The sequence below is a fragment of the Macaca fascicularis genome, chromosome 14, assembly GCF_037993035.2.
Source record: "Macaca fascicularis isolate 582-1 chromosome 14, T2T-MFA8v1.1".
Lineage (NCBI taxonomy): Eukaryota > Metazoa > Chordata > Mammalia > Primates > Cercopithecidae > Macaca > Macaca fascicularis.
The window spans coordinates 40,503,759-40,531,369 of record NC_088388.1 but is presented as its reverse complement, the minus strand read 5'-3'; the positions used below and the strand labels follow the sequence as shown (position 1 = coordinate 40,531,369).

Below are 27,611 nucleotides of genomic sequence, written 5' to 3'. Positions count from 1 at the left end.
TATCTGTTGCTTAATATAGCTTGTCCAAAGGATCCAGTGAGATAGCACAGCTTAACAATTAGCATATGACTAGCATAGCAAGCTCTCAATAATTACTACTTTCCATTCCCTTATGCAAAGCTATACCTCTCACACAAAACCTCAATAAATATTTTGAATTATGTACTTTAATTAATTTATCAAATGAAAAAACTTAAAATATGACCAAAGCAAGCTTAAATACTGTAATTGTATTTGCAATGTATTTGTAATGAGTAGCCTTATTCAGTGCTACTGTACACAGCAGAACCAGATGCAGTTAGTAGGAACAGCTATAGGAAGAATAACATTTTAGTCAAATATAAAAATGAACTCTTTATGAAAAGTATCTGAAACTAGAATTAGCAGTTGGCAGAAGTACCATCATACGTGATAGAATAATGAAAAACAGCCATTCTGGAATATAGTCAGGAATTGAGGCATTAGTGTGGAAGAATAGACTGATCATGTTAGCATCTCTTTCAATTTCAGGATTCTATAATTATCAGCAACCTCACTTCCCTGACAGCTGATAGGACCCCATGCAGTCTCTCAGTAAATAGATAAGAAAGATTATGCATTTTGATTCCTGTTGGTCATACCTGAGACTGAATAACATAGAAGATAAGGCATGGGAACTACATAAAATCTAGATGTGGATACTGACTTTGCTGTTTCCTAACATTGTTGCTCTGGGAAGGGACTTTGTATTCAGATCCCTTTATCAATATTAGGTAGATGAAGATTTTTCAAATTTTAGCATACTAAGAATCACCAAGTCAACTGGTAAAACTGCTTATGCTCAAGATCCATTCCCATGTATTATTAATCCATTGGTCAGGGAAAGAGCCCAGGAATGTGTATTATTGTAATAATCCCACATAGATTTTCTTCTGTCAATATTTTTTAATGTTAAACACTTTGAGAAATTGCCAGGCACCATGGCTTATGCCTGTAATTCCGGTGCTTTGGGAAGCCAAGGTGAGCGGATCACAAGGTCAGGATAGAGACCATCCTGGCTAATATGGTGAAACCCCGTCTCTTTTTGTATTTTTGTAAAAATACAAAAAATTAGCTGGCCGTGGTGGCAGGCGCCTGTAATCCCAGCTACTCGGGAGGCTGAGGCAGGGCAGTCGCTTGAACCTGGGAGGCAGAGGTTGCAGTCAGCTGAGATTATGATATTGTAATTTGAGAAATTTTGTTATTCATTTATTACAGGTTTATTATGATTATTATATAAATGTATAGATATTAAATATGTCATGTTCAACCACATCATAGATATCCTTATTAGTTCCTTTTAAGAAGTAGCTCTGAAGTTTTAATACTCAAAGTCTCAAAATATTCTGTGGCCAAAGAATCAAACTTGAAATGATAAAACATGCTTATTTTTAGATATCTTTGTTGCTTTGTTCCACTTCCTGCCTATGCCCTATGTAAACCAGGCAGGGTCACTTAGGAAATGGCCCTCAGATTCCTTGTTCCTTTTTAAAGAAGACTTAAGAAACTTGAAATGGATCACTAAATTCTTAGCAGCGTATTTGACTATCAGTTTGGGGTATGTACAAGTTACTCTAAAAGCTGCTTTATTTAAATTATAATATTGGAGTCACATTGAGAAAGAAAAGGATGTATCTACTCCATCCCATTTTCCTGCAGCTTGCAAATGTGCCTCATATTGTTTAATAGCATATCAAGAATTAAAGACATTGAACATTGTATTTTAATTTTCCTTTAGTAATTAAGAGTTAATACTCAATGTAAATGTGTTTTTCAATATTTCTGACTTCTATAAGTAGCAAACATTTAATTTTTCTTACTGTGCTGAGGAAATGAAAAACAAGGATGGCTTATGTTTAGCACTGGGAGCACTAGCTCAATTTCCTGCCGTTACATCTGCTTGCAAGTCCCTTACCAAAGGGAGTCTATTCAACAGAAAAATATTGCCTAGGGAAATGAGAGGAGAAAATGTGCAGAAAATAAATTCTAGAGCTGCAAGTAGAAAATTATGCCAGCTTTTTCATGTTAAAACAATTTTGGCTGAGATATAAGAAATCTAGTTCGCTATTATATCCAACATGCATTTTGCAGCATTTGATGGTCTGGATGAGTTGTTGGTGGATCCAATGCTTGGTTAACATAATTTTCTAGGCAAGTCATGCCCTGCTGTAATTGGACTTAGAGACCACACACCATTGTTATTCTGGGCTACATTCCATCAGACCATCTGAAGAGGTTGGCTTCTTTAAAAGCATTTTTTATTGTCCTACTGTGCTATTTTTTTCAAGAAGCAGTAGGAATCCCTCCAAATAGTATAGGAATGATAGATAGCTTCCAGTGGTCTTTGGAAAAATGTTATAATTTATTCATATAAATCTCCATGTTTACTTTTCTATAACACTTTAAGCATCCAAACATGTTAACCTAATTTGGTATATTTCCATAAATAGTATGGAAAGCTTAAGAAAAATGGTTAATCTATTAATATGGTAAATGAAAATAACCCAGTAACCATGTTAATATTTATTATAAAAATCACTGGCCAAACAATAACGTGAAAACACAAAGCATAATCTGATAAATAATTATTTTACCCCTCCCATTTACCTATGAGACACATAAGGACTTCCTTCTCTGGGTTTCAGTCATCCTTGCTGGATGAATGTATTTTGTCCATTATCACAGTACACCTTGTATTTTGATTATTTGTATAAGGTTCTCATTTTGAATTAGATAATAAGTAATTTGAGGGCAAAGGCTATAATAATATTTGTATTGTAAATTAAGGTTCAGAGAGGGAGTGTGACTTGCCCAGAGGCACCTGCTTGGGGGACATTGATGTCAGAACTTGCCTCGCTTCCAGTCGACCACTCCTACCATTGGCTCCATCAACTGAATGTGGAGTCATTGTCTTGATTTAATGTTACATTCTCAATCTTTTGACTTCTTGCTTTTCCGTTTAATATTAACTTATAAATATTAAACCAGCACTAAAATATTTTTCTGTAATGAATGTAAAAAATCAATTTCCTACATAAATTGGCATCACAGAAAAATTCAGCCAAAACACATTGGTGTCTCTAATATTGAGTAGCATGGTACTCAATTTTACTTTTTTTCTCTTTTGTAATATTATAAAAATTTTGCTTACTTTTAGCCTATAGCTTGTCCCGTCTCTTATTTAAATATGGAGAATGAACTGGATTTTTTATTTGTCAAAAATAGTTTTTGTTGGTATAATTTCAAGTTTACCAGTTGTATATTTGCATTAATTATTCTGAGTTATTTTAATCTTTTAGAGTAAGAGCATAAGAGATATGACTAATCTCTTTAGTGAAGTAAAAAGAAGTGTTTAATAACTATAACAAAGTCATAGCAATTGGCAACGTCAGCGATACAAAGTAAATGAAAATTTGACAATGAATTTCTGAAAACATATTCCATCTACTTTAATTCTTAAAGTTTTATTCCTTATTTCTGAGGGCAGGAATAGAGTATAATTAAAAATAAAAATAAAAAATAAAATAAAGCAAAAGAGAACATTATCTTTTTGTAATCATTTCAGTGATTGTAAATTCAGTCATCATGACCTTTTGAAAAAGTCATTCTAAATATACTACTTTATTTCCATAAATAATTCCCAAATGGGATATCTGCACTGAAGGCAAACACATACATGTATCATAATGAAAACCTTCTGAAGCATTTGAATGCCATAGTTAATTTAGATGGGCTGACTGAGCTGATGTTTCTGCTTTCAGTGGGGAAAAAAAGAATAAAAGTCATCCTTCAAGGTAAAAGTTACTCAAGGCAGGATGAATGCTTGGTTACTGACACGATTTTCTTACCCTGTTAAATCATAAACACAAATGGAGGAGAGGAAGAGAAACAGAGAACTGGGGGGAAAAACTCCAGCAATAAATTCTTTGGCAATATCAAGATTTTGTAATGATCAGAATTAATATGTTGACCACAGAAGTGTAAACTTAAGTGAATATCAGTTCCTTCTAAGATAGGAATCAAACTTACTGCCAATATAGAGAAATTTTGATTGAAGGAAGGGAAAACTGAAAAAGGGAGATGAAAGATAGAACCTAAATTGAGCACCTAATATATGCAAGATATTCCATTAGGAACCTTGGCATGTTTTTTTAAAAATGTAATCAACTCTTCTAGCATCTGATTGAGGTGGGTATTATTTTGTCTAGCTTACAGATAAAAAATCAGAACCTCAGTAAGTTGAAATAACTTTCCCAAGTTCATACAATAAATGAAGGTAAAAATAATTTGTCTTCATTCATTAGAGTTGCTATAACAAAATACCATAGACTGGGTGGTTTATAAACAATAGAAAATTTATTTCTCGCAGTTCTAGAGGCTAGGAAATTTTCATTCAAGGCACTGACAGATTTGGTGTTCGGTAAGGCCCACTTGCTTAGGGAAAGCCATCTTCTCACTGTAATTTCACGTGGCAGAAGAGGTGAGATGATGTCTCTGAAGCCTCTTTTGTAAGGGCGCTAGTACCATTCATGAGGCTCTACCCTCATGACCTAATCACCTCCCCAGGGCTCCAATGCCTTATCCCGTCACCTTGTGAGTTAGGATCTCAACATATAAATTTTGGGGGGACATAAGTATTCAGATAGTAGCAAATTTTAACCTAATATGGACTATCTCTTTATTCACATTGCTGTGATTACCTTTATTATCTCATTTCACTGTGATATAAACATTTTGAAGGTAACTATCATTATCATCATCTAACAAATGAGGTAAAATGAGATTAAATTGGTATTTCTCACTTTGCCATAGGCAAATGCTGTTCTGTGATGAAGTTTTCAACAGTATAAATAAAAAGAAAAATGATATAGACTAAAAAGCCAAATAACTAACATATTAGTGGATTTACCATTAATCTTTTATCTTCTATCTTATCCTCATCCTCCTCTTTTTCCCATTCCTCTTCTTGTTTCTTCCTCTTCTTTTTTCTATTTCTCCCTCACTCTATCTCAGGATGATTTATTTTGCCATTGGATGTTTTGTCTGTTCTGCAAATTAAACTTTTTATCTGAAATATTGCTGAAATATAGTAATCTATTTTTTGTTGATTTATTTTCTGCAATGTCAAAATTTGACTTTTTCTATTTCATTGTTATTGGTATCTAATTTTATTTTCCAATAAGATACCAATGTTCATGAACTTACCCACATTATCACAAATAGTAGGAAATAGAGTTTGGACTCAAGTTCATTTGTCCATGACTCCAAAGCTTATTCTTGCTGCCTTACTGTGACTAGAGACATCACAGGATTAGAGTCTCTTGCACTACGTTGTGATTGTGTGTTCGTTTTCACACACAGAGATTATGTAATTAGCAAAGTTTGTCTCAACTACATACTTTTGTTGTTACAATGATTGCTTTTGTGGTTATATGATAATATTGTGTCCGTTGGCGGTTTATTGCCGGAAATCACAGAAACAAACAGGTTATTCTAGAGGTGTTGGTGAAGATGTGTATCTGAGAGGCAGTGTTTAATCATTTTAATAGATGTATTTGTGGCTTATCCCACTTTATAATTTACAGACCCAGCTGTGTTTCTCCCTAGGTCTCCTGTATAATTGAATGGGTGAACTGCATATTGAAGCAGTTGAATTTGTGCGTGCTTTCCTGATTAATTTTCATATTTTATTACTTGAATTTCCAGATCTTAGGTACTTTACTAATTAGGTTGAATTTTACTTAATTGAGATGATGAAGGTATGTTGAAGACTTATACTACTCTTTGTATTGTTTTAAATAATTCTCCGGACTAATATTTGATATTTTTTTCTTTTTTTAGACAGAAAATGATTCTTTTGAATAATTAATCCATAATTCACTACAACTTATTACATCTCTATCCATTCTTTCCCAAGTAAAATTATATTCTTTAATTATACATGCATAAAGAGAAATGATATCTGAACTTTTGCTTTAGTTCAAGAAAAAGAATTTGAGTTTGAAATGGATATGGAATGAAGACCTTAAGTTTTTAGGCTCTTTTCAAATTTAAATGTTATATTTTTATGAACCTGTATATTACCCCATATGCCAGCTGTACACAGATATGCAGTTATTATTATAGATGGTAATATATCATTGGAAAGTGACATATCAGTCATGCCCCTCAAGAAAAGGGAAAAAGAAGAAAGGAAAAACAAAAAAAAAAAGAAAAACAGAGGGATGGGAGAAGAAAAAGGAGGGAGACAGGAGAAAGGAAGGGAAAAAGGGATGGGGAAGAAGGGAGAGGAGGGGGAAGAAGGGAGAGGAGGAGGAAGGGAAAGAGGGAGAGGTAGTAATAGTGGATATAGAAATGATAAAGACAGACATAGACAGTTACAAGAATGGCCAAACAGATAGGTAGGCTTTATGTGTTATTTTGAAACCAACCTCCAGGGCCAAGCATGGTGGCTCATAACTGTAATTCCAGCACTCTGGGAGGCCTAGGTAGGCAGATCACTTGAGTACAGGAGTTTGAGACCAGCCTTGGAAACATGTCGAAGCATTGCCTCTATAATACAAAAAAAAAAAAAAAAAAAAATTATCTGCATGTGGTGGCATTTGCCAGAACTCCCAGATACCTGAAGGGCTGAGGTGGGAGGATCACTGGAGCCGGGGAGGTTGAGGCTAGAGTGAGCTATCATCACACCAGTGCACTCCAGCCTGTGTGACAGAGCAAGACCTTGAAAAAAAAAAAAAAAAAAAAAAAAAGAAAGGAATAAAGAAAGAAAGAAAGAAAGAAAGAAAAGAAAAGAAAAGAAAAGAAAACCAACAAAAACGTCAAAGCACACCAATAAAGTTGTGTGCCTTTCCCTCTCCAACTTAATCATTGTGCTATGACATTTGACAATACTGAGTTTAATGTATTTTATTTTTGTCAGTCTTATATACATTTCTTGCTTTGTATTAGTGTAATATTTTCTATATAATTTCACATTATATGATACCAGATTAAGCATTTTTATATTAATAAACATTCTAAAAACATTGTCTTCATGACCACAAAATATTTTATCATTATTTAATCAGCATATTTTTATTTGACCAATATCTTGTTTTATTTCTGTTATACAAATCCCCATAATGAATATTTCTTTGTGCTCAGTTTATTTTCTTTTTTTGTTTGTTCATTTAGTTTTGTTTTAAATTTTGTATTTTTTTTTTTTTTTCAGAGAGAAAAGACCCCAAATTAAAATAAAATTGGCCTTCTGTTTGCCTGGGTTTTACATCTGTGGATTTAACCAACCATGAATCAAAAATATTTGGAAAAACATACAATAGAAAACAAAACAAATAAAATGTAGTATACCAACTATTTACATCACATTCCTGTTATATTAGATGTTATAATTAATCGAGAGATGATTTAAGGTATATATATAGGAAGGCATGTGTAGATTATATATAAATATAACATCTTTTTATTTAAGGGACTTGAGCATCCATGGATGTTGGTATCTGTCTGGGATGATGAAAGAAATCCCCAGATATATTGAGGGATGACTGTACACTGAATTGTGAAAATATTTAAAGCCATTTATCAGTTTTCCAAAATATCTACGTGAATATATTTTCACACCAACATAGTAAAAGAGAGAAAGGGAAAGAGAAGAGAGAGGAGTCTCCTTCAGCATGTTATAGCCAACAGTAATATATAGTTATTGTTTATTTATATGTTTTATAAGAAAAATAGTTTATCATTTTAATTATTATTTATATTTGTGTACAATTTGATCATATCATTTTATTCAGTGTCATGTGGATGGCATTGCATTAATGCAAATACATCTGAGTAAGTTAATGTAGAACAGCATTTCTTCCAAAACTGAATGGACCACATTAATCGTTATATAAACAATCACCACTTGTTCAATATATAATTTCAGAGAGTGTTCCATGATAATAAAAATACATATGATTTATTGAACATGTAATGTGTATCTGGAGCTTTATTCCAGGTTGTCTTTATTTAACCCTCACAAAAATTCCATGAATACAATTCCCTTTCCCTATTAAATAAATGATAAACATGAAGGACAGTCAGACAAAGAACAGGTGAAGAAACCAGATTCAATATTAAACTTTCTTAATGCAGATCCTGTACCTCTCAGTGCCTAGGGACTCAATTTATCTTCAAATATCTTGTAAGATGAACATTATTACTTCAACTTTATATATCTTAAACATGAAGAAAATGTAGCCTGAATATACTCCCATGTCTCCCTGTTTACAAAGCACATGTTCTTTCCACTAGGTTATACATTTTCAATTCACATACCATATAGTTTATTTTATTGTTTCTTATCATGCCACCTGTATTGATTTCCTTGATGAAAAAGAAACATATACAATTATTATTTCCTGATAATATCTATATTGGCATTCATATGTAAAACACCATTAATATTATGCACCCTACAGAATTGTGTTGACATTTAAATAGATGGTGTATATTAAATTATGTATCTACTGCTTTATAATTACTGTTAAATACAGATTTCCTGTGTGATTAATTTTATTATCTCTTTATGTGTTAATGATGACTCTTAAAAAACATGAGCAGCATGTAAACTTCGTTATTCAAATTTTCAACAACTTCTCATGTAGACTTAAAAAATAAAGCATCATTGTCAAGCATTAGAAAATATACCTAACTTGTGAAACTTGAACACTAAATTGGCATACCTACTCTATTTCATAAAATCTCATGGAATTTCAAATTTGGTGTAGGTCTCAGAGGTGACTGAACCCATCCATTTCATGAAAATAGCCTAAGATTGTGGCTGTTTGGGTTTAATATCAACATTTCCAGTTCATTTTATTTTGGACTGTCTCTCAATTTAAGACATGTTGTTCTTTCCATTGTCCCAGTCTGACCTCTCTCTTGTCCTAGGCACATCATTCAAGGAATAGATATGCCTAGCCCTTCTCCCTGCATGATAGCCCTTGAAACATTTGATAGTACATCTTAATTCTCCATTTGTTGAAATTTATGACCTCACAAATTTCTAATGTTTATCTGAAAGATAAAAATCTCAAAATCTCTAGATATTGAGATTTAATATATTAGCATTTAAAACCATAATCATAACCAACTACTCAGACCAATCTCTAAATCAGTGCTTTGTTTGGAGATAACATTGACAGGCATACTAACAAAGAGAAACATGTTCTGACTTCCTACAAAACATAATTCACTTAGTGAATTTTTTCTTAAATATTTGAGATCAAAATATGTGTCTTAAACTATGGGAAAGCTGCTTGAAAGAGCCAAATGTTCTTGTAGTCAGTGATGATTTTGGTCTGCATTGTCTCTGGGTTGTTCTCTACCATGTACCTGGGTCCCACAAAGCACCTGGCACACAGTCATCACCTGGTACATCTTTATTAAGGGCAAAGTGAATGAACCTTGTTAACATGCCTGCTGCTGTCATTATTGCCTGTATATTGATCCTTATGTTCATCATTATCATTGCTGCTACAATATCTAATACAGATCACAGTGGGTTGAGTGGCACTGAGATAGGTGCTTTAAATATATTTCCTCATTTATTCCTTACAAATATTGATGAGCAAACTTGTTCCTCGTTTTAAAAATATGAAAATTGAGATTAAGGAAAATTGAGTCATCCAAGGCCACAAAGCTAGTAGATTTAAGAATTTAAATATTGACTAAACATAGATTCCTTCACCCATGGGTTTTAACCTTATTCTTCTTTGTCATGAAATCTCTTATGTGAAACAGCACTATTTATCTCTTTCCAAGAGTCACAATTCCATTTCAGGTTTTGCCAGGAAGAATTAAAAGAACGAAATTTCAATAATTAATCCAGGAAGAGGAATGAGGCAAAGAATACATCAGTGTGATAAAACTTTTTGTGTTTGTGTATGTATTTGACAACCATAGTCAAAAGATTATCTATGAGTCAGAGAAGGTGACAAGCAAAGATTCATTATTTTCATGCTCACTCATACACCTTCACTATGATTCATCAAAGTTAATCTGTTGACCACGTTCTATGACACATCTTATTTGTTTAAGAAAACAGTCTCCAGCCTTCTAATTTCATCCATCTTCTCTGTCTGCCTCTTCATTTGTCATGCTCAGCACACAAATAGTAAGAGGAACAACAATGAAAATTTGGCAGAATCTGCTTTTTTATAGTAACCATAAAAACCTTCCAGATTTCCAAATGAGCATTTGTTGGAAGGAGGATTTCTAGGGAAGCTAGTTCAGAATGTTATACAACATTTTGTCTTCTTGGGGGATGTTATTTCTTTTATTTTGTGGCTGGAAAATCTCCCAGCTCTTCCTATTAGTTATGCATAACCAAAAGGCTATTTGAAGATGAGTCAAATTTTCATTCACTCTGGCATTGTCCAGTGATGTTCTCAGTGGAAAGGGGAGGCAGGAGAATTGGGAGTATAAAATAATTGCATAGAGCTTTTCAACACAAGATTTATCATCTTTGGGGATTTATAACTTGAACTGCTTATTAAATGATACTTGGGAGTTTAGAAAATAATGTTTTATGATCATTTGGGGGCAAAAAGAAGCCTGAGCAAAGATTTAAAGTTATCCACTTGCTCATCAAGTTTGAAGAATAAGTAAAAACCTGTGACAATGACATTTGCTAAGGGACTCTAAATGTAGCCACATTATGAATGATCTTGAGTACTATTTAACTAAATTCATGCTTTATTCTATAGGCAATGGGAAGTCACATATTTGTGTGTGGGAGATATTTTTTCTTGTTTGTTTCAATTGATTTTTATGCAGTGAGTTAGAATGATAAAATCCATTTTAGGAAGACATTTCTGATGGCTGATCTGTTTGGGTTGGAAAAAGATGAGGTTAGAGAGAGTTTAAAGTCTAATTCAACAATCCAGCAATGAAATAAAGGGGTAAATGCCATTATCTTTGAAAGAGAAAGGGAGACTATGACGTGCTGAATTGTGTTCATGAAAAATTGTTTACAGCTTACCCACAAAAAGGTTGTCTGTTTCTATCATCTGCAAGTTTCGTTTTCAAAGCTGAGATACCATAATCCTCAAAATCCTCTGAGTTGAGATATTGAACCTACATATGGCAATTAAAAGTACAAAAGGTATTGTCCTTGTTGTTGTTTCTGGTGAGTACATGTAAAGGGAAAACTCTGAACGTCTATTATCCTTTGGGTTGAGATTCATTATCATTAAGTAATAAAATTATGTTTTTGGTATGGGAAGTTAATTATATTCTGATTACATGTAGTTTTAGGCACAGAGAGACTGAGTCATTTTAAAAAGGAACTTGAGAGAAATGTCTGTTCATATCCTTTGCCCACTTTTTGATGAGGTTATTTTTTTCTTGTAAATTTGTTAAGTTCTTTTTAGATTCTGGATATTAGCCCTTTGTCAGATGAATAGATTGCAAAAATTTTCTCCCATTCCGTCAATTACCTGTTCACTCTGATGGTAGTTTATTTTGCTCTGAAGAAGCTCTTTAGTTTAATTAGGTCCCATTTGTCAATTTTGGCTTTTGTTGTCATTGTTTTTGGTGTTTTAGTCATGAAGTCTTTGTCCATGCCTAAGTCCCGAATGGTATGGCCTTGGTTTTCTTCTAGGGTTTTTATGGTTTTAGGTCTTATGTTTAAGTTTTTAATCCAATAAGACATTTATGTGGCCAACAAACATAGGAAAAAAAGCTCATCACCATTGGTCATTAGAGAAATGCAAATAAAAACCACAATGAGATGCCATCTCACACCAGTTAGAATGGTGATCATGAGAAAGTCAGGAAACAACAAATGCTGGAGAGGATGTGGAGAAATAGGAACAATTTTACACTGTTGGTGGGACTGTAAATTAGTTCAACTATTGTGAAAGACAGTGTGGAGATTCCTTAAGGATCTAGAACCAGAAATAAAATTTGACCAAGCAATCTCATTACTGAGTATATCCCCAAACGATTGTAAATCATTCTACTGTAAAGACACATGCACAAGTATGTTTATTTCAGCACTGTTCACAATAGCAAAGTATTGGAACCAACCCGAGTGCCCATCAATGATAGACTGGATAAAGAAAATGTGACACATATACACCATGGAATACTATACAGCCATAAAAAGGATGAGTTCATATCCTTTGCAGGAACATGGATGAAGTTGGAAGCTATCATTCTTAGCAAATTATCACAAGGACAGAAAATCAAAAACCACATGTTCTCACTCATAAGTGGAAGTTGAGCAATGAGAACACATGGACACAGGGAGGGGAACATCACACACTGGACCTGTTGTGGGGTGGCATCTATGGGAGGGATAGCATTAGGAGAAATACCCAATGTAGATGACGAATTTATGGGTGCAGCAAACCACTATGGCACGTGTATACCTGTCTAACACACCTGGACAGTCTGTGCATGTATCCCAGAAGTTATAGTATGATAAAAAATAAAAAAGGAACTTTTATGCATTTTTCTTTCAGTTTTGTAATTTAATTTAGTAATAGAGTCATGAAATAATCTTGGGAACTCTAGCTCCAAATATTTGAGTATTAAAACCTAACTTCTAGCAAAAGTAGCCAAGTTTCAACTTCTTGTCAGCCATGTGGGAGAAGAAAAATGATGCCACCTTGACAAGATCTGGAAGTCAGAGAGGGATACTTAAAAATCATATAGATTACAAATCTTTCGCTGGAGGAAGAGAGTCGTACTGATGACATGTTTGGACAAGTATTGTATGTAATGATCACTGTAGAGTGCTGTTCATAAATCTCTTTAGATTCCAACATAGAGAAAGCATTGACTTCTTAGAAACATAGGCATGTTACTGCAGGATATTTACAATGTAATTGTCACTTAATGTCTGCCAGATTCAGTATAAACATTGCTGCTTGAGCTGCCTCAGAGTTTCTGAACTGTACCTACTCTAATCATCTCAGTATTTCCCATTTCAGCTTACCTCAAAATTGCTACCTTTCATGCATCCCCCTCACTTACAGAATGTTTACTTCTGCTTTTTTGTCCTCATGACTTTACCTCAAAAAACTTTATTCATCACTCAAGCCTCAGTTCCTCCTTCATGAAGAAATCAATGATTGTCCTAATTAGCCATGAGTGATATTGTCTTCTTTTCTGGATAATACATCTCAGTGATCCATCAGGCCCAAATGTGTACCAACCATTTACTTAGGGATCTTGGTAGAATATTGCAAAAGTATATTATGAGAAACATTTTTTGGTTTTGTCACAAACTGTCTTGTTACCTGAGACTGCAACCTGTGAGGTGCTGTCAAAATCTAAAATATTGTATAGTTAAATAATAAAATGGGAGAAAGAAAATATGAATCTTTGCAAGATCCCAAATTTGCAGCAAGAGACTTTGCCTCAATTGTAACAGCAATAGCTTTATGACTTTGAGGATGTTATGTAGCTCTGTTGATCTTGTTGTCCTCATGTGTAAAAAAGACAAAAATATCTGAGTATTGTTATGAGGATTAAATCACATGAAATATATATCAAATCAATTACAGCATCTGGTACATAACAGATACCTGATAAGTTATACTGTACTAATTCATAAATTAACATTTATTTATTTTCAATTTTCATACTCCAGCTACACATGCAACACCTGGAAATAATAACAACTTTGATCACTTGAGCATGCTATCCCAGTGGGTAATACACAATATATGTATTTTATGTATATATTAGTTTATACACCCACACACACAGTATGTCAGGCAATTATAAATTATAAATCACCTGGCAGTATGTGTGTGTGGGTGTATAAACTAATATATACATAAAATAGCAGAAAATATATATTCTGAAAAACATTAACAAAGGAAAATAAAAAGTGATGGTATACATGTCTATATGTCAATATCTAAAATCTAAAATAATATCTAATATCTAAAATCTAAAATTGCATACCTATGCAAACATCCAAATGGGAATCTACTCATTTAATGATTCAGTTGAATGAGAACTAAAGTGATTAGATAATAAAACATTAAGAGAAGAGCATTAAGAAACACAGAATTTTAAGAAATGAAAGAGCCAGCAGTATATGTAGCAAAAAGAAGTTAAGGAGAAAGACAAATGAGGAAAAGATTAACTTATCCTTTCACCTAAATTTATCTATATATTATGTTCACAAAATTATTTAAATATTACCTATCTCCCAGAAGTGTATTTGTTTACAAAATTATCCAGTGTCCACCTTCAAAAAATGTGGAGCCAGTAAATAGACTGCAGTTTAATAATCAAAGCAAAGGCAAAGCAAAAATAAGATATTTATTATCTTTCTAGGTTCAACTGACAAACCAAGTCCATCTAGATAATCTCCATTTCTATTAAAATGCCAACCAACTACCTGATCACAGGAGTTATATATACCATCATATTCATAGGGTCTGCCTGTGAGAACCTTTGAAGAGGAGGGTGTTATATAATGTTTGCACACCAGCGGATGAGAAACATGGGGACTATCTTAGAATCCTGCCTGTCAAAATATCCCAGTTAAGTCTATAACTAGCATTTGAAATTTTTAGAATATGTGTTGTAAAATAATTGTTTTTCCATAGATTAAACAATTTAAAGATCATATGTTTCAGATATGTAATTTCATATATAAGTTTGATAATAATGGAGTTGTGAGTGACTATGAATGGTGTGTGTGTATGTGGGTGTGTGTGTGTTACTGAAGACTAAAGTTATAAATTGCCTGACAAAATAAAAAAGAATAAACTTTCCTACTGCTCTTCAAACTTTTCTATTTCCCTTCAAACTTTCCTATTGCCCTTCAGTTCACATCATGGAAAGTTTCCCTTCTTTTGAATCACCTTTAGCTGTGACCTTAAAGTTTTTTCTTGTGGCAGGGTCCAAAAATTCCACTGATGAAACACAGAGCCCTATTCATGTAAACTGACACTGAACCATTCAGGTAAAACAGATGTGTATATCTTACATTTTCAGCACAATTAACAATGGCCATGTCATGCAATTTTATAAGTTATGAACCTACTGAAGTATGATCAATGTGTTTTATGAAACATACCTCTTTTGTATTCTGATATCACTTGACACAGTAACAATCTATAGTAAATATGTAAACAGCAATTAAGTTGAAACAGAATTATCATCCTTAATTTACTTCACATATATTTATGTGTCTATTTTACATGTTAGATCACACATGATGGAAAAGCATATAAACGTAAAAGCAATGGAAAGAAAAAAATGTAACTGGTTTTAGGCACCTGAAATAATTAAACAAATGATTCTTATGCATCTAAAATATGTCACGCAAATACACTAACATATTGAATTTATGTTTTTAATGTATAGAAATTGTCTGTGATGTATATTAATATCCCTATTTTCAGTTGATGAAATTAAAGTCCAAGGAGGTTGCAGAACTTCCCCTGATAAATAATTAGTAGGTGAAAGAACTGGAGCTTGAACATAGATATGCCTGACCTCAAAGCCTGCGCTCTCATCTTACAGAGGTTACCTGCAGGCATCTTCCAACATTATACTTAAATCTCTCTGATACTCTCTTTTATATATTCTTGTTTATGTATGTATTTATGCTTTCTCCACTAGAATATAACCTCCACTGACATCAAAGTCCTTGACTGTTTTTATTGTTCTATTTTCTGTCAGTGCCTGACTCATAATAGAAACTCAGTAAATGTTTGTGGAATGAATGATTAAAGTATAGAACCATTTTAGAAGCTCAATTTGACTGTCAGTGTTGAGGTAATTTAAGGATAACAAAGATAATTTATTAGATTGTCTAGGTTTCATTTGTGTGGCCATAAAGGGAAAAACAAAATTATATTTGCATAAGCAAAAGTTATTGCAATAGTTGTCTAAAAAATTATATGTACTCTTTAGATAACATTGGCTACTCTCTTTAGATCTTAGCTATAGTTGCAGTAAATGCCTGTTTTCTCTCAGTGACCCCACCTCGTACTGTGTAATGTAGTGTAGCTTTTTTGAATGAAGAGGTTTTCTTTTAAGAATTAAATTCTGTTGTTTCCAAGGGAACTTCCCTAGAAGTAAGTCCATTGGTTTAATTCTATATTCAATGATTCACATTATAACTCTAAACCCATGTTTTATTGGATAAATCTTTAAATATATAAACACAATTTGGTATCATCTTGAAACCTATATTTTCTCAAACATTTTTTCTTTCCAAAGCAAAACATTAGTATCAAAAATTTGTTGCAGAATCAGGAGGATCAGAGAGACCTTGGGATACAGCAGGATCTTTATTGAGTGCACTCAGACTCAGTAGATTTAACATACAAACACTAGGCCCAGAACAAAGACAGCACTTGACTTTTATACACACTTTAAAAAGAGGGTGGGCTAACTTGAAGCAAGCTTACAGTTACAGTTGAGCAAAAACAAGGATACAGACGCAGAACAATTAATTAAATTGTGACAAGTTCATAACTTAGGATTACACATGACCATTGCCAAGCAAACCAGATGTCTGTTATCTAGGTTTTACTTTAAAGAGCCTTGCACTGGTTTATCTTATAACCTTCACTATGGTGCCTAGACAGCTGTAGTTCAGGCCTGCTCAGGCTTCATGTGACATTCTCTGTACTTTTTATATAAAACAAAATACTTGAAGTTACTAGTTACAGAGAACAAGAATCTATAAACTCATATTATAAAACAAAGGAAAATTTGTTTTTCTTCTCGCTATGTTGAGAGAGTGCTGGGAGAGTCTCCAGAGCACTTTCCTTTGTGTCCTGGCTTCTTAGATAGTATTATCAAGACGTTCCCTGGGTCTGGGCTGTGCCCGTTGCTGTGTCTCAAACAAGTTAGCCTAATACAGGAAAGCTTATTTCTCTTTTTAATTTTGTTTTTTTTTTTTTCTTTCTTTAATTTCCCACCTAATTTTTTTTTGTTATATTTTACCTTCATTGTTAAAGAGAAGCATTAGTAAGAAATGTTTTTCAGTACCTCTACTCAGCACTTTCTTTATTTCCTTTCCTTCTCTTCTCTCTACCTTTCCTCTTATTTTTCTATATTTGGTAATTGCATCGCTGTTGATTCTGTGACATAAAATAATGTCAGTATCAACTGATCATAAGTATTGTTTTGTAATCATTAATGATAGTGATAACAATAATCAAATGAGGAGAAAAAAAAAAGGAGTGATTATTATTTGTTAATCTATGCTGAATACTTGTTTATGTTTTCTAATTTTACCCTTAAATCAACTCCATAAAGAAATAGATCCATTTTACAGCCAAAGAACCTGAAGCCCAGAGAAAAATAACTTGGTCATCAATGGATAAGTATCAGAGCTAAAACATAAACCAAAGTCTACTTCACTCCAAAGCACTTTTAACCAATAGTCAAAACTACTTTTATACTACAGTGTTGGTAATAGGCCAAATTTGTTCTGCCTTCCTTCACAACAGTTCTCTGGAATTTTTGATATCCCAGGTCCTGTTTGCAACAGAGTGAGGGAACTCTATGAGAAACCCACCCTTTGTGTCTCACCAAATTGAGCTCTATTTCAGCAAAGGTTTAAGTGTAGTAAAAGGCTTTATTAAAGCACAAAACCTATGCAGTATAGTACTGTGGCCTTATCTCTGGTGTGTCTCTGAGACTCACTAACAATTTTATGAACCATCTTATGAAATTTCCACAATGCCTGTGAAGCACAGAAAGAGTAAATTTAGAGATACTATTCATTATGAGATAAAAAAAGCTACAGCTGTCTTCTAGCCACAAAATATTTTCTTTAATGTTGAAATGTAGTAGGTTTTCATTGTTCAGATGATCAAAGACTTATCTCAAATAGTTGGTTGTGCTAACATTAATGAAATATATTCCATAGCAAATCCCATAGTGTCTTCCTCATGACAATGACCTCAGTGAAGCTTTATACATAAAGAGTTTTAAGTCAAAGATATTCAAGAAATATGTACATTATATCTCCTTCTTAGAGATTTATAACATTGTGCATTATGAAGTGAAAATCAAATTTCATAGGTATATTTGAATTGCTAGCATGCCGATTAAAAATGCAAACCCCATATTTGTAGGACAGAATTATCACCCTGGAGTGGTTTTTTAGCAGCCACCTCCTGTGATTATGTGATCAGATCATTCAAGATCAAAACTTTAAGATATTGTATGTTGAGGTTTCTGAGAAGAACTACAATAAATACAACTGCTTAATGTTGAAATCAATTTTTCCCTAAACTTAAATGACATGAACTCCAATCTTACCAAGTGCATTTTGGGAAATCCTACACTATTCAAATGGCTTACTCTATGAACTACATTTTTTGAGCTTGATTTCTTACAATTAGTTAATTTTCCAAAGGGTAAATGCAAGAATAATAAAAACAACAGCCAGTTGGTTTATTACAGCAAAACAGAGTAATTATAATATTCCCAGAGAAATGTGAGGCTCCAATTATAAATTATACCATACCACAAGAAAAAATAAAAATATTTTTCCTTAGGCAGGGTAGAAGACTCCTCTATGTATATAAAGGAATACATAGTATTTAGAATACTTAAAAATATTTAGAATTAGGTAGTTAAAAAGTATTTAGAATAAGCTAGTTAAGAATTCAGCTATTTTTAGTCTTATCGTGACAATCTCACTTTTTCTGTATACCGTAGGCTTATTTAGAAGGACCAATTGTGTATAAAATGTGCCTAACTATGGCCAAAGAAAGCAGGCATTTGTGAAAATTGCTGCAGCACACCAACATGGCACATGTATACATATGTAACAAACCTGCATGTTGTGCACATGTACCGTAGAACGTAAAGTATAATAAAAAAAAGAAAATTCTAAAGTATTGAACTATTACATCGCCAATATTTTAAAATTATTTATTATTTATTTAGAGATTACATATTGACCACTTTTTGGTAGGCATCTAGCTGTGATCTAGTGGTGATAAATGTTGTCTCTGTCTTAAAGTTATTCACAATATATTGGGGAGGCAGGCATGATTACATATATAAAAACAAAGGTAAGTGCTAAAGTTGTTATAAGCATTACTTTTAGAGCCCAGAAGGGTGACTGAGTCTGTCTAGCAGTAGAAAAGATGAAATATGGCAGAAATGAGTAGTTGGTTTTCAGGGGCCTGCAGTGAAGGAAGTGGGGTAGCACACACATGGGCAAAGAAATGTACAGATACATGGTTTGTGTTCAATTAAGAGCAATATAATATGAGAATAGAGGGAGCATGTAAAATAACCTTTAAAATCTGAATTAGAGTAGGTTTAATCTCCTCTAGGCCTTTTTATCTTCTACTCAGAATTTTCAGAGTTTAAAGTCAATTTAGCTCTCTATCCCCTGGTTCATTGCTTGGAAAGAAACTTATTTTTTTGATATCAGTGGGCCAGTGGTCTTGAATTTTATGTATAATTATATATATATATATATTCTTTTTTGATACATTGTAGCCCAGGTTGGAGTGCAGTGGCATGATCACAGCTCATTGCAGCCTCAACCTCCCAGGCAGAGGTGATCTTCCCCCTTCAGCCTCCCAAGTAGCTGGGACCACAGGCATGTGCCACCACCACACCCAGCTGCTTTTGTTTTTGTTTTTGGAAAGAGGACGTTTCACCATGTTGCCCAGGCTGGTCTCAAACTCCCGGGCTTAAGCAATCCACCCACCTCAGCCTTGCAAAGTGCTGCGATTACAAGTATGAGCCATTTCACCTGGCCTAGTGTTCACAAATTATTAAACTGTTAGGCTCTGTCTTGCACATGGAAAAGATTATGAGAAATCTAACACACACACACACACACACACACACACACACACAAATGCAGATTCTTACACCACGTATGTTGCTGTTAATTTAAAAGTATGTATATAATAAAGAAGAAGAAAGACAGGAAGAGAGGAAGGAGGAAAATTATCAGTAAGTGAAAAAAAGAGAGGAAGGAAGAGAGGAGGGAGGGAGGGAGGGAGGGAGGATTGAATATTTTAACCCTGGTTAAAATGGAAGTGAAGCCCAAGTGGATCTTTTTTTTTTTTTTTTTTTTTTTTTCATTGCTAACACTTCATCTTCCTTTAAACTGTTGAAGCTAATAAGTAAGATCAGATATTCTGGCCAGTAAAATTCCTGGGATCTTAGTTCCAGAAATACTATCTTTCAAAAAAGATGAGGAGGATTTTATGCAAGACAGATTGGTGGTCATATTAGTTACATTGCTTCCTAGCTTGCAATACTGATGTTCCTGCAGGCACTCAAATAATTGACATGTATGAATCACAGAGTCTGGATTCATTGCAGATATAGTAGTTTTATAATCTTTTACTTCTTTTTAAATGTTTTCCAGGGAAATAATTTTCCACTGGAATCGTACTTCTTTGTCGTAGCTGACTGCCATAAGCACCATTGTGATCCCCACACCAGCCAGGAATGTTTGATCTCTCCTTGAAATCCCACTGCTGTGGTGAAGATTTTTGTCCGTAGCTTTTGATTTTTCAGTATGGATCAAAGTGATAGAATCTTCTCAACAGGAAGAATTCAAGAGAGTGTTTTTACCCCCCCGCTTTCTTTATTTAACTTCACTGATGTATTTTCAATTACTATTTTTGTAGGAAGGCAGAACCTGTTCAATGACACACAAAGAAAGTCCTCCAAGTAATGCCACTGCAGAAACTGAGCCTATCCCACAGGTATGTGTTTGTTTCATTTTGATTATGTCAAAAAGCACTTCTTGAATCCATTGTATTTAACACTCTTCTCTCTTGCTCTAGCTGGGGCAGGATGTTGTACTTGCTAATACTATATAGCTAATACTATATACTATATAGTGTCTTCACCTGGGGGCTTTTCCAAGCCTGCTCTGCTTTCTACTAAGCTTTTGGCTTGACTATGTGAGGCCTTCAGAAGGTCAAGGGAGAAGGGAGTTCTCCCTCACTTGCACCCTCCCTCTCACAGACCAGGAAATAAAACAAAACAAAAATAAACAGGGATGATCAAACAGGCATATATTTCTTTTTGGACAAAGTAGATTAAAGAGGATTTGAGGAAGCAGACGAGGTGAAAAGAAGTACATATTGCTTACAAAAGCAAACAAAATAAACACAAGTCGAGAGCTTAATTCTGAATTTTTATTTGTAATTTATTATACTTGACCAAAAATATGATATCATTGACATTCTTAATATTTATTTCACTTAATACTAAAATGTTGAGTTAGATTTAACTTATTCTCAAACTTTGAATTAGATTAAAACAGAATTGAATGGTTTGGGCAAAGTTTTCTCAAAATAGTTTTTGAAACATTTTGCTCTTTTTAGACAAAATTTTGTTTTGTAGTTTTATGAAATATAATTAACATCTTTACATTTGTTTCATTTCTGTCCAGTGTTCATTTTCTCTAAGATATTTGTTGAGATCTATGAATTTTCATTCTTATTCTGTTAGACTTTTCAATTTTTACCTTAACATGTATTTATTTTGATTCTTTTAATTGTCTTTTCTGTATTGTTTAACAGAAATTGCAAATGCCTCCTTGTTCTGAATGTGAGGTGAAAAAAGCCCCAGAGAAACCATTGACCAGCTTTGAAGGGATGGCAGCTAGAGAAGAAAAAATACTGTAAATACTAAGAAACTGTGTTAAAAACGTCCATTTGCTATTGTCTTCATACTCTTTTTAGACCACAAGCTTGATGGAAATACTGTTTCTAAAGCATGCAACTTTTTCACAATTTTATGTAACTTTATAGTCTACAAATTTTCAAAGATTCCAGACCAATTATGATCCTTAAGCAATAACCTAATTGAAATGAATATCCACAGTCATAAAAATTTTGTTGTCATCGGTAAATTGCCCCATATAAATTGGTCTGGTTTAACTCAAATGCTATCTAACATGTAATTCTCCTGGTTCGTTTGGATATCTAGCACTTCTATGATGTAGTTGTCAAAATCAACTGGAGGATAATAAAATATTGTGGGTTCTCAGCATTCTTAGAATCCAAATTACAATCATATCTATAAGGGTTTAGTCCACATGAGCCAACTGAAGTCACTTTCCTCAAGGTTGGAATTTGTGCCAACCTAAATACGTTGTTTCTTTGATGGTGTTTATTGCTATTGGTATTATTTTGAACTACTAACAATTATTTTGTCTAAACAATGCTAAGACAATTCTGGGTCAAGAATTTTGTCAGCTAACATAATTCACTAAGTATTTTTGGCATCATATAGACAAAATATTTGGATGAATGACTAAATTTCTGACACGATTAAATATTTTGGCATTCTATAGACACATCTCTTATGTATGTCTACTGCAATTACTCCAAGTTAATAACCAAGTTGTCTGAAATACTTGGCAGGATTTTTGGTATGAAGTTGGGTAGTGGAGTAGGGAATGAAGAGTGAGTTCTAAAATACAAATATGAAAGCAGGTAATACCTATTACAAAGCAGGGGTTTGATGAAAGTACAATAGCCATGTTGATTCAATAAACCCGGTTGCATATTTTTTGAAAACAAATGTGTTATTGAAATAAATCAATGGCAGTGTTAATCCTTAAGAGTTCTGATTTTCTATAGGAATATCACTAATCAAATAAATGCACTCATGAATAATTGGAAAGTAGCTCACAAGCAAGTGGAATTGACCCTTGAATAATTATCTGGTTAATAGGTTTCATAGGACATTCAAAGTTGCAGACTCAGTTAATGACTACAGTTAAGTTGTCTGAACTGAAAAATCATTTCTTTTGTTTAGAACCTTTTTGCAACTGTAGAATGTATATTAAACCATTGGTTTTACAGGATGGATCTGTCAAACCACAATATATACATTTGGATCAGTGTATCCTAGAAGATAATTAATAAAAAATATATTAAAGGAAATGTGTAATCAATAGATGAACTTAGATTCTGAGATTTAATGGCATGCCTCTGATCAAAATGGCATATTGAAATAAATTTAAAGTTTTGGAGAATTGGAAAATATCATTAGCTGTAAAAGTAACATTATCATGTATTTATGTAGCAATTCTATTTTCAGAATGGTTCAGTGTCATTTATTAGCACAGACAGATGCCAACCACAGTGGTTCAACTTAACGATTTTTTGATGATTCCGTGAAAACTTCATAATTTCTACATACTTTGAATTTTGAATTTTTTTTGTTTGTTTTTTTGGAGGGCTAGTGATACATGGTCCACGAGATATTCAACATTTTATTATAAAATAGGGTTTGTGTTAGACAATTTGCCCAACTGTAGGATGAGGTATATGTTCTGAGCACATTTAAGCAGGTTTAAGTTAGGGTGGGCTATGATTTTCCATAGGTTAGGTATCTTAAATGCATTTTAGACTTACAATGTTTTCAACTTTGGATTTGTTTATCTGTATGTAACCCTACTGTAAATCAAGGGGCATTTACATTTTTCATAAAACCAGCTACCCAAGAAAAAAAGATAATTAGCTTTATGGATGATCTATAGAGCTTTCAGATGAAGTCACTAGGATAAAATAAAAGATCAAGGTCTGAAGTTTCTGCTGACTCCTTCATATTTCTAAAAATAATTTAATTATAGAAACTAGAATACTGCTAGTCTCGCAAGTCCTGTTCCTTGTAATTTTCCCACTGTGCTCAGTGGCCCTAACCATCTCCATAGTTTTATGACAGGGAAGCAGATCATTTATTTTTAATTTATATTCAGTCTCCCACCTCCACCCTGGGGCCCAACTTCCCTTGTAGGCCCTGTGGGTCCTATGGAAAGTTATTCACCATGTCATCTAGCACAGCATGTTTTGAAGCATCTTTGGAATGAAAAAAAAGGAAAATCAGGCTGTTATTTTCTGAAATTGTCATGAGAGATAACATGTTGAACGGTAAGAACTCAGGTTGATATTAATCACGTTTTTATCAAGCTTCATTTTAAAGTTGTTTATTTTCTCTATGTCCTAAATTTCTTTTATTAATTCCTGGCTTGATCAAGTGGGCTTTGGATCCATGAGATTTTTTTTTTTTTTTTTTTGAAATGAAGTCTCGCTCTTGTTACCCAGGCTGGACCGCAATGGTGCGATCTCGGCTCACTGCAACCTCTGCCTCCCGGGTTCAAGTGATTCTCCTGCCTCAGCCTCCCGAGTAGCTGGGATTACAGGTACCTGCCACCATGCCTGGCTAATTTTTATGTTTTTAGTAGAGACGGGGTTTCACCACGTTGGCCAGGCTGGTCTTGAACTCCTGACCTCAGGCGATCCACCTGCCTCAACCTCCTCCCAAAGGGCTGGGATTATAGGTGTGAGCCACCGCACCCGGCCAATGTATTTTTTCCCTTTAAATATATATGGCATTATACATCCAGCAAAGTTTACTATGTTATATTCATTGCATCATTTGTTTTAAAAAACAAAAAGAAACTTGTAGCACGAGACCTTTAAAAATATTTTTAGGAGTTCTTTTAATAGCTAAGTTTGAGATTCTTTTTTAGTATATTCTATGACTGTACCTTAATGAATACATTTTATTTATCTCAGTTTCTAATTGCTTTAAAATATAATCAGATAAGTTAAAAATGTTTCTCTTACATTTGTGAATTTGTGTATGAGAAAGGGGCCATTTGTTACATCTTTTAATTAACAACTGAATAAACAGATGTTGTTTTAAAGGAATTAACGCTTAAATCCCGACCGTCCTTATATGGGATAAAATATCAACCTAAATGTTGATTATAGAGAGTATAATTCTATTATGTACCTGTAATGATAAGCAGTGAAAGATTATTTACATTTTGAAAAATATGGAATTGATTCTTATTAAGAAAAAAGATATTTTCCAATGGAATAACTTGCTTTAATAGAGATACAACCAGAACCAACAATTGTATTTCTCTATAGTTATTTTAAAATAGTAATCAATGCTATGTATTTGATGTATTTGTTTCCAAATTAGAAATTTCTTTTGGCTTTGTGTTTTCTTTTATGTGCATTAAATACGTAAACTGAACCTGTTCCTAAAATGCATTAAACTTAAATGAGTGCTGTGTCTTATCCAATGCCAAAATTCTCAGAAGAAAAGTGAATAATTCAGTCATTCATCTGGATGTGGTTTTCTGTGTAATCTCAAGTATCTGAATATTGAAAAAACTAGGTGGCTAACTTTTTTTCATTCCTTATGCAGATGTTTAGCATCATAGTGCTGTTTCAGATACAGATCTGTTTCATAAAATATCCTCAATTACAAGTCTAAGACAGTTATATGTAAAGAAAATGTACTATTTTAGATGAGCAATGTGGATTACCGAACTAAAACAATATTTGTGAACTTTGCTATAATGAAATCTTTTATTTTTATAGCTCAGGTATTGTAATTAGCACTAATTGCAGCAGAGGCTGAAATAATTATTGACACCATAGCGTACCATAGAATAGGTTGAACTGGCCAGACCTAGAGAGTGAAGAAAACACATACTGTTTACTTAGGAGACATTTTCTTAGTCGTGTGTATAGTCCTAAACTTCCCCAAACTATGTGTTCATTTGGATTGTGTTATATAATATTAACAGTCGAATGATGAAGAATAAAAGATGCTGAAAGATGGCCTATTTTTTTTCAATAAAGATTGTTACAAGAATACAATGTATATTATCTTACATAAACTAATTGAAAAAGCAGATATGAACATTCAAAATGGTACTTGCTTCTGTGTATCAGGATCTAAGAACTTTTCTTAAATAGCATCTTAAAATTTTCTTTAATCTTTCTTTGCCGGTGCCCCCAAAATCTTTTATTTTGCATGTGCTTTCTTTAAAAAATATAGAGTTCCATGGTGACAGGGATTTTGTCTTTTTTTAATTTAAATTTTTATTTTTAATTTATGAATTATTATTGTGATATGTAATAGGTACAATGTGATGTATCTCTATATATGAACACACAAGTAGTGGAATGATTATATCAAGTTAATTAACATATCCATCACCTCACAAATTAATCTCAAGTGCTTAGACCTAGCTGCCTCATAGAAGATGCTCAAACATTTGTTGAATAAATTAATTTAGATGCTGAAACAGCAAGGGAACAAGCAGGCGAGCAGCAAGGGAGCATGTATTGGCATGAGAACAAAGAACCATAAGAAACAAAAATAAGCATTTTGTTTTGTTTGTTGTGTTGTTTTGTTCTTAGATTATCTTTTTTTTAACTTTTTTTTTTTTTTTTTTTTTTTTCCTGAAAGATTTAGCAATAGGCCTGTGGCTGGGACTTTCTAAGCAGAGTAGATAAGGCACTCCTGGGTAAATTTTGAAATGTAGGTCAATGCAATCGAAATATTTCACGTGGACTTTATGAGTCTTTAATTGACACCCACTTCTGACACACACTTGGACATGCACAGGTTACTTCTTTTAGCATTCGTTTCCTAACCTATTGGGTCTTAAGCAATTGGCTTAAAACAGAGATTTTCTTCTACTTTCTGAAGAGACCTAGCCCTAACTCTTTAGTAGAAATAACTCTAGGGCTGCCGAGAGGTAAATGAATATCAAGAGGATAGGACTCTGGATTTTTTTTTTTTTTTTTTTTTTTTTTGAGACGGAGTCTCGCTCTGTCGCCCAGACTGGAGTGCAGTGGCGCGATCTTGGCTCACCACAAGCTCTGCCTCCCGGGTTCACGCCATTCTGCTGCCTCAGCCCCCCAAGTAGCTGGGACTACAGGCGCCTGCCACCATGCCCATTTTTTGTATTTTTAGTAGAGACGGGGTTTCACCTTGTTAGCCAGGATGGTCTCGATCTCCTGATCTGGTGATCTGCCCATCTCGGCCTTTCGAAGTGCTGGGATTACAGGCGTGAGCCACCGCACCCAGCCCAGGACTATGGATTCTATAATCCCTTCATCTTCAACTAAAATATTTATTATTTTACATAATTTATTTGTTGGGCTTATATAATGTGTATATACTTTTATTGGAGAAAGGGTGTCCAAGTCTAAAGTAATTTGAAAGTCACAGATCAAGAGGATCTCTATGATCCCTCCTTCCTATTTGTTCATTCAGTCAGCCATTCAATCATTCAATAAATATTCTTTGAGATTCTGATATGTGCCTGACATTCTACTTGTTACTGAGGATCCAAATGTAAGCAAAAGTAATAGTTATGAATACCAGTATGTTTCAGTTACACCATTCATTCTTTTAGGTGATTTAAAAAAATGTATTAAATATTCTCAGGATTCTTTGAAATAGACATTACAGTTATTATTATTTCACAGTTGAGGAAATTGAGATAGAGAAGTAGCAATTAAATTACCCCAAATCATACAGCTAGTAAGAGGAAGAGGGGAGATATGGACCTGGAAATGAGTTACTGGAATCCATGCATTTAACAACTTCAACATGCAGGCTCTCCTGGGGCCCTGCCCTGACGGAATTTCAAGTTTTAAAAAAGAGAGACAATGATTAATGAAGGAAGCATACAGATAAATGCATTACTGCAACAAATACAAACGTGAGTTCTCTTTATAGCATACCATAGCATAGAGTCAGGAATATCTGAATGTCTTAGCTGTGCACAGGCTTGA

At 33.6% G+C, this 27,611-nt stretch overlaps 1 protein-coding gene across 3 annotated transcripts in view; it reads left to right on the top strand.

Moving 5' to 3' along the window:
* LUZP2 (leucine zipper protein 2) overlaps positions 1–25,674 on the top strand; it is a 578,438-nt gene extending 552,764 nt beyond the window's left edge. For all 3 annotated transcript variants that reach the window (XM_005578372.5, XM_045371619.3, XM_005578370.5), the window contains 2 exons: positions 20,667–20,744; positions 21,570–25,674. In XM_005578372.5, coding sequence (XP_005578429.2) covers positions 20,667–20,744; positions 21,570–21,674 — 183 coding nt within the window. In that variant the 3' untranslated portion in view covers positions 21,675–25,674. The remainder of the gene's footprint in view (positions 1–20,666; positions 20,745–21,569) is intronic.
* Positions 25,675–27,611: the final 1,937 nt, after the last annotated feature.